An 8,389-nucleotide genomic window follows, 5' to 3' on the forward strand; every position below is an offset into this window, starting at 1 on the left:
TATTATAATATTTTGTTATAATTATATGGGGTTTCACCATGTTGGCCAGGCTGGTCTTGAACTCCTGACCTCGTGATCTGCCTGCCTCGGCCTCCTGAAGTGCTGGAATTACAGATGTGAGCCACTGCACCCAGCAGACAGTTCTCAAAAAACTATACATACATTTATATATAGACTTTGTTTTCAACTTTATCTTTTTCATCCTTAATAAGAAGTAGCAAGGACTCAATAGGTGGAAGAACAAAGAGCAAGAAGAAACTCCTGGGAAAGAAAATCTTTGATTTTTATCTCAAAATATTACCTTGCCACATAAATTGTACTATATTTAATCTGTTTACATGCAGAGACTTCCCTTTGTGAAATACTGAGAATAGGGATCATGTCTTACTCACTTTTAAATTTCCAGAGCTGCACTGTTCAATACGGTAGCCACTAGCTACATGTGGCTATTGAGCACTTGAAATGTGTCTGATCTAAATTGAAAGATGCTGTAAGTATAAAATACACACCAGATTTCAAAGACCTACTACAAAAGAATGTAAAATATCTAATACTTTTTAAAATATAGATTACATGTTAAAATAACGTCTTGAATGGCTTAAATAAAAATGTGAATTTCACCCTTTTTTTTTTACATTTTTAAAATGTGGCTACTAGAGTAGCTGGGACTCCAAGTGAGTGCCACAATACCTGACTAATTTTTTTTATTTTTGGTAGAGATTAGGTCTCACTGTGTTGCCCAGGCTGGTCTCAAACTCCTGACCTCCACCAGTCCTTCTGCCTTGGCCTCCCAAAGTGCTGGGATAACAGACATGAGCCACTCAGCCTGCAAGTTTTAAATGACATGCGTGACTCGTAGTACGTTTCTATTGTTCAGTGCTGCCCTTGAGCCTAAAAGTGTTTGGTTATGTCCCACTTAAAGAAAGAGAGGGAGGAAATGAAAGGAAAAAAGGAAAGGAAGGAAGGATAATACGGCATCAAAGAAGGTATAATTTATTTTCCCTCTAAGTGAGGTCAGAAAGGGCATTGAACAGGGATTCCTTTGAGGTCCAGAATTTGGCCCTCAGCCTCCCGAGTGTTTTTAATACTCCAAAGAAGGTAATACAGATCACAGGCAATGTGTCAGAATGAAGAGTACTCATTTCTAGTGGTCGGAATAGGGCATTTCTTCCTTAATATCACAGTCCCCAGAGTGCCTGATGGGTGGAAAGTTGCCTGGTGAGCATGGACCTAGATAACATGCACTTGGAGATTCTTCATGAGGTATTGTGCCAACCCATGGAGAATACACAGTACCCTCCTGGTGACTAGAATGCCTCTGTCCTTCCAAATCCAGGAGTGCTTTTCCTAAACAATGAAGTATGCACACTAATATTTTATATACTCCACATTCCCCTTGACATATTTTTCTTCTTTTTTTTTTTTTTTTTTTTGACAGGGTCTTGCTTTGTCACCCAGGTTAGAGTGCAGTGGCACAGTCACAGCTCACTGCAGCCTCAACCTCCTGAGTTCAATCAGTCCTCCCACCTCAGCCTCCTGAGTAGCTACAATTTTAGGTGTGCATCACCATGCCTGGTTACTTTTTGTATTTTTTGTAGAGATGGGGTTTTGCCATGTTGCCCATGCTGGGCTCATGCGATCCACCCACTTTGACCTCCCAAAGTGTTGGGATTACAGGTGTGTGCCACCAGTCCCAGGTGACATATTTTTCTTGTAATGCTGTTCATGAGGTTAGGAGGCACTCTGTCTTCTCTTATTAGATGCTATTTTCAAACCATCTTCTTGAGAGTTCTGGAAATATCCCTATTGTAGCATGTAGAAGTCAGACAATGTTCTAAGGGAAACAGAACCTTCCTTTTGTTATGCTCTGTCAGCTACTTAGTTGATAATACTGACTTGAATCTAAGTTCTTTGAATCTCAGATCTTTGTCTTTTACATGGAGTTACTACCCAAATCACAGATAATTTAATCTAATCAGTGTGCAATACTTTGAAAACCATTAACTTCTCTATGAACACTAATGTTTGTTTGTTTGTTTTGTTTTTGTTTTTGAGACAGAGTTTCACTCTTATTGCCCAGGCTGGAGTGCAGTGGTGCGATCTTGGCTCACTGCAACCTCTGACTCCTGGGTTCAAGTGATTCTCCTGCCTCAGCCTCCTGAACAGCTGGGATTACAGGTGCCTGCCACCACGCCCAGCTCAATTTTTGTGTTTTTATTAGGGACAGGGTATCATCATGTTGGCCAGGCTTCTGACCTCAGGTGATCCACCCGCCTCAGCCTCCCAAGGTACAGGGATTACAGGAGTGAGCCACCGCACCCGGCCCTAATGGCATATTTGGATGCAAGTTATTATTATGTTGATGGTGTCAGTGATAATTTGTTTCAAGGAACAATTTTTAGTGCCTTTGCTATAGACACAGGAACTCAGAACCAGGAGGAAGTGATTATTTGGAAGACTAGAGAGAGAATAGATATTAGTACCCAAATCGGCAATATCATTTACCAGATTATAATATCTTTTTATTATTATTTTTTCCTTTATCAGAGCCAAAATACGGAGCTGGCATATACTTCACCAAGAACCTCAAAAACCTGGCAGAGAAGGCCAAGAAAATCTCTGCTGCAGATAAGCTGATCTATGTGTTCGAGGCTGAAGTACTCACAGGCTCCTTTTGCCAGGGACATCCGTTAAATATTGTTCCCCCACCACTGAGTCCTGGAGCTGTATATGGTCATGACAGTGTGGTTGACAATGTCTCCAGCCCTGAAACCTTTGTTATTTTTAGTGGTATGCAGGCTATACCTCAGTATTTGTGGATATGCACCCAGGATTATGTACAGTCACAAGATGACTCATTAGGACCAATGAGACCCTTTGCACAGCATCCCTGGAGGGGATTAACAAGTGGCAGCCCCGTTGATTAATCTCTACATCATTTTAACAGCTGGTATGCCCTTACCTTGGGTGAACTAACCAAATAATGACCATCGATGGCTCAGAGAGTGGCTTGAATATATCCCATGGATTATCTGTATGGACTGACTGGGTTATTGAAAGGCCTAGCCACATACTAGCATCTTAGTGCCTTTATCTGTCTTTATGTCTTGGGGTTGGGGTAGGTAGATACCAAATGAAAAACTTTCAGGACCTTCCTTCCTCTTGCAGTTGTTCTTTAATCTCCTTTACTAGAGGAGATAAATATTTTGCATACAATGAAGAAACTTTTCTAGTATATAACCCAGGCCTTTTATTTTCTAAAATGATGACAGTATAAAAATATTAGGAAAACAGCATGATTTTAGATTTTCCAGAGAATATTATAAAGTGTTTTAGATACGAAAATAAATCATCTTTGTCTGATTAACTGGCTCTGAAAAATTATGTGTAAAATGAAACAATTTGAAGTGGAAGGACATAAAAAAGCTGATATTCTGTTTGGATTCAGCTATATCAAGTAATGCCACTCAAACACCATGAGGACATATTATCAATGCACCAAATATATATTGACCACCAGATGCATTTCATCCACTTTGTGGGTCCTGGGATATGATGTCGGACAAGACAAATGTCTTCACAAACCTTTTAGCCTGAATAATCAAAAAGGCAACCATGGACAACTTAACAAGTGTGATTAGATATAACAAAAAGAGAAGTATAGACTCTGTGGAAAAATTTAAAAGGGAGAGGGATAGATTAATCAGGGACTTGGGGCAAGGCCTAAAGCAAGTGAAATTCAAGCTGAGAACATAAGGGATGTAGCAAATCAGGAGCAGTCAGAAGAGTTGTTTAAGTAGAGAGAATAGCCCTTACAAAGGCTGAATCTACTGTAACTATATGCCCAAAGTTGACTACAGAGTTCTACTTGCAATGTAGAGGCCAGCTAATTTCACCATGCATCTCTTGCCTACTCTTAAATCCACATTTCTGTGTACTTCCAAACTTTCCTGACCTCACATCCTCAACCCCTGGCACAGAACACTTCCTCCTCTTCCTTGCCTTACCTTAGTAGCATTCTCCCTGTTGAAAGAAGTGTGCTTGTTGTCTCCTATGGCACTGCCCTTGGATCTGAGTAAGAGGGGATCTGCCTTTCCCCCTGGATTGAGAGGCCCCCTGCCTTAGGCTCCTTACTTAAGAGGGTCTCATTCTAGCCCTCCTCCAGTTGTGCCCATGCTCACAAGGTGAGGACTCCATAGGGCCAAGAGATTGGATTCATCTGGACCCTGCACTTTTCATTCCTAAATCACCCACTAGGAAAGCAGAGCCCCCAAATTTCCTGCCCTAACAGCTCTGAGTCTACTTCCAGGGCTTGATCGGGTCTCTTTCTTGCATCCCTCCTCCTGAGTGTGGGCTGTACCAGAGTCTGCATCAAGAATAGCCAATGGATGATCATTTGTATGTATGAGGCTTGGACATGGGTGCTGAAGTGTCCACACACGCTTGAGGCCTGTGGTGCACAGCTGAGCTGAGAGTGAGGGGACAGATATGAAAGACCTAGCTGGCCAGGTGCTGTGGCTCACTCCTATAATCCCAACACTTTGGGAGGCCAAAGTGAGAGGATCACTTGAGGCCAGGAGTTTGAGACCAGCCTGGGCAACATAGTGAGACCCCCATCTACACACGCGCGCACACACACACACACACACACAGAGACAGACACACACACACACACACAAATTACCTGAAGGATTGCTTGAGTCCAAGCATTTGAGGCTGCAGTGAGTCATGATGGAGCAACTGCACTACAGCCTGGGTGACAGAGCAAGACCCTGTTAAGAAAAGAGAGAGAGAAAGAGTAAAGAAAGATCTAGTTTGGGCTTAATAGGAATTTTAAAAGAGAATGGAAGAGAGTCAGTATTCACAAGGGTAAATAAGAAGAAATACATACAAAGAAACAGCCAGATCTTAAAAGCAGCTGAAGAGAACAGCCAAATCATCTACAAAGGAAAGACAGTTAGACTGACAGCCCATTTCTTTGTTTGGCAGAATAATGTCCTTCCCACACAGGTGGGCCCAATCTAATCACGAAAGTCTTTAAAAGTAGAGAATGCTTACTAGGTGGGTCAAAGAGATGGCAGCATGGGAAGAATTTGATCCTGAGATGTAGGAGGCTATGTGCAAGGATCAGAGAGGAGCTTCTAAGAGTAAAGGGTAGCTCCCAGTTGACAACCAGTGAGGAAACATACCTCAGTCCTTTACCTGCGTGTAACTGAATTCTTCCAACACCTGCATGAGCAAGGAAACAAACTCAAGAACCTTCAGAAAGGAATAAAGCCAGCTGACCAACACCTTGATTTTAGCCCAGTGAGATCCATTCCTGACTTTTGACCTGCAGAACTTTGAAACAATGAATTTGTGCTCTTTCAATCCAGTAAAGTCATGGTAATTTGTGACAGCCATAAAAAAATGAATACACTTTTCAATAGCAACAATGAAAGTCTGAAGACGTTAGTATATTTCCAAAGGGCTGAGAGAAGTTAACTGTTAGCCTAGAATTCTACAATTAGCTGAACTTTCATTTTGCCATAATTTTTGAATAAAGACACTAACAGATTGTGTTAGTCCATTCTCACACTGCTATAAATAATTACTACCTGAGACTAGGTAATTTATAAAGAAAAGAGGTTTAATTGACTCACAGTTCCACGGGCTATACAGGAGCCATGGCCAGGGAGGCCTCAGGCAACTTACAATCATGGTGGAAGGGTGAAGAGGAAGCAAGCACATCTTCACGTAGCAGCAGGAGAGAGAGAGGGAGAGAGTGAAGCGGCTGGTACTACATACCTTCCCTCCCCCAGCATTGGGGATTACAATTCAACATGAGATTTGGGTGCAGATACAGAGCCATACTGTATCACAGATCATCAAAAACCGAGTTTACCAACAATGGGCTCTCACTTATAGAACTTAAAATTTAAAGGATATATTAATACTTCAGGATGAGGGGAGAAATCAAAGAAAACTTTAAGCTGCAAGAAGGCATTATGAGCAAAGAAACGGTAAATATGGACACATCATGATGACCATTGTCTTTATAAAGCAACATATAGAAATGTCTAATTTTGGCAATAAGACTGAAATAAAATACTGGAAAATGAACTATGTAATATGGTAGAGTGGTGACTACAGTTAAAATGTTTAGTAGTCCTCACACTGGGCCAGGTGCTATGGTAGGCACTTGTAGTCCCAGCTACTCTGGAGGCTATGGCAAGAGGATCCCCTGAGATCAGGAGTTCAAGACTGTAGTGTGCTGTAATTGCACCTGTGAATAGCCACTGCACTTCAGCCTGGACAACATGGCAAGACTTCATCTCTAAAGAAATAAATAAGTCCTTGCAAGAGGAGATTGGAGGTATTAAGTTTATTAAGCACATTGACAATTAACAGAGCCACTAAAAGAAGAGAAATAAAGCATGTAACTTCCAAATAGTAGGCAAAAAAAATTGAATTTAAAAAGTCAGGGCTGGGCGTGGTAGTGTGTGGCTGTAGTCCCAGCTACCCAGCAGATGAAGGCGGGAGGATTGCATGAACCCATGAGTTTGAGGCTGCAGTGAGCCATCATTGTACTACTTCACTCCAGCCTGGGTGACAGAGACCCCAACTCAGGAAACCAAAAAAAAAAAAAAAAAAGAAGAAGAAAGAAAATATCAGGGAAAGTAGGGAAGGAGGAAAAATAAAGCAAAAAGAAAGAAAGATTAAACAACATGAAATGGTAGAAATAATTCCAAATGTATATGTGATCACAATATGTGTAATTTGGATTAAACTTGCTAGGTAAATCACAGATTAAGAGATTGTGTTTTTAAAAACTACATATTGTTTGTAGGAGACATAACAAAAATCATTAAACTACAGCAAGATCAAAAATTAAAAAATGGAAAAAATGTAATTAGCAAACACTAACCAAAAGAAAGCTGGTACAGCTATATTAAAATTGGACAAAATAGGCTGGGGTGCAGTGGCTCACGCCTGTAATCCTAGCACTTTGGGAGGCCAAGGAGGGCGGATCACTTGAGCCCAGGAGTTCAAGACCAGCCTGGGCAATATAGTGAGTCCTGCTCTCTACAAAAAATACAAAAATTAGCCAGGCATGGTGACACGTGCCTGTAGTCCCAGCCACTTGGGAGGCTGAGGCAGGAGGAATACTTGAGCCCAAGAGGTGGAGGCTGCAGTGAGCCGAAATCACACCACTTCAGCCTGGGCAACAAATTGAGGTCCTATTTCCAAAAAATAAAATAAAATAAAATAAAATCAGGCAAAATAGATGTTAAGTTGAAAAGGATTATTAAGGATAAAAATAGTTACCTGATAATAACAGAAGGTTTAATTCATCAGAAATAGACATAAAACTAAGCCCATATGCATTTAATAGCATAGACTCAAACTATTTAAAGCAAAACCTGACAGAATTATAGGCAAAGTGGACAAATCCACTATCATAATGATTTAACAGCTCTCTCAGTAACTTGTAGATGACCCAGTAAAAAAAAAATTAGTGAGAATATAGAATTGAGTTACACAGTTTTTATTTAATTTATATGTATAGAAATCCTCACACAATGAGAGAATACATTAAATACGCTGAATACTCTTAAATACACTGAGCAGTTATGTATATTGACCATATTCCAAATTTAACAATTTTCTTTTTATTTATTTACTTTTTGCCAAAGACCCTAGACAAGAAATAACTAAATTCAACAGTTTTAAAGACATTCTCAGTGGGTCTATATTGTCATCCATTATGCAATTAACATATAATTCAATTTTAAAAATAGCTTAAAATAAATCTGTTTGGAAATTAGATATAATCTTCAAAATAATATCCCATGGGTCATGAAAACATAACAAAATAGAAAATATTTAGAACTGAATGATAATGAAAATAATACTACCACAGCTTGTGACATAAAGCTAAAATAGTGCTTAAATTCTTTCTAAGCTTAAAGGTTATATTAAGAAAAATAAAGGAATAAATAAATGAGCTAGGCAGACATCTAACTTAAGGTAAGAAAAGAAAATCAGAACAAACTTGAAGAAAGAAAATATAAACAGAAAATAGTGAAATAGAAACAATATCCAGTGCAGAGAACAATAAAATGAATAGCTGTTTTTTGGTAAAGATTAAAGACACAGACAAACCTTTGGTAAGACTGATCAAGAAAATATAAGAAAAGGTACAAATAAAGATTGTTAATAATGGAAGAATGTAACCAAGACACACTAGAGATCTAAAAGTAGTAACTAGAAACAGTTTTGTGCTAATAAATTCAAAATTTGGACAAAATATAGACTTTCTTAGAAAAATATAATTTACCGAAATTGATTGAAGAACTAGAAATCCTGAATTTTCTAATATCTATTAAATAAATTGAATTGGTATTTA

The 8,389-nt window shown here is 39.3% G+C and overlaps 1 protein-coding gene across 3 annotated transcripts in view; it reads left to right on the forward strand.

The window, feature by feature from the left end:
• PARP9 (poly (ADP-ribose) polymerase family, member 9) overlaps positions 1 to 3,367 on the forward strand; it is a 37,318-nt gene extending 33,951 nt beyond the window's left edge. For all 3 annotated transcript variants that reach the window (XM_011971567.1, XM_011971565.1, XM_011971566.1), the window contains exon 11: positions 2,548 to 3,367. In XM_011971567.1, the coding sequence (XP_011826957.1) occupies positions 2,548 to 2,927 (380 nt within the window). In that variant the 3' untranslated portion in view covers positions 2,928 to 3,367. The remainder of the gene's footprint in view (positions 1 to 2,547) is intronic.
• Positions 3,368 to 8,389: the final 5,022 nt, after the last annotated feature.

The sequence above is a fragment of the Mandrillus leucophaeus genome, unplaced genomic scaffold, assembly GCF_000951045.1.
Source record: "Mandrillus leucophaeus isolate KB7577 unplaced genomic scaffold, Mleu.le_1.0 Scaffold123, whole genome shotgun sequence".
Taxonomy (NCBI): Eukaryota; Metazoa; Chordata; class Mammalia; order Primates; family Cercopithecidae; genus Mandrillus; species Mandrillus leucophaeus.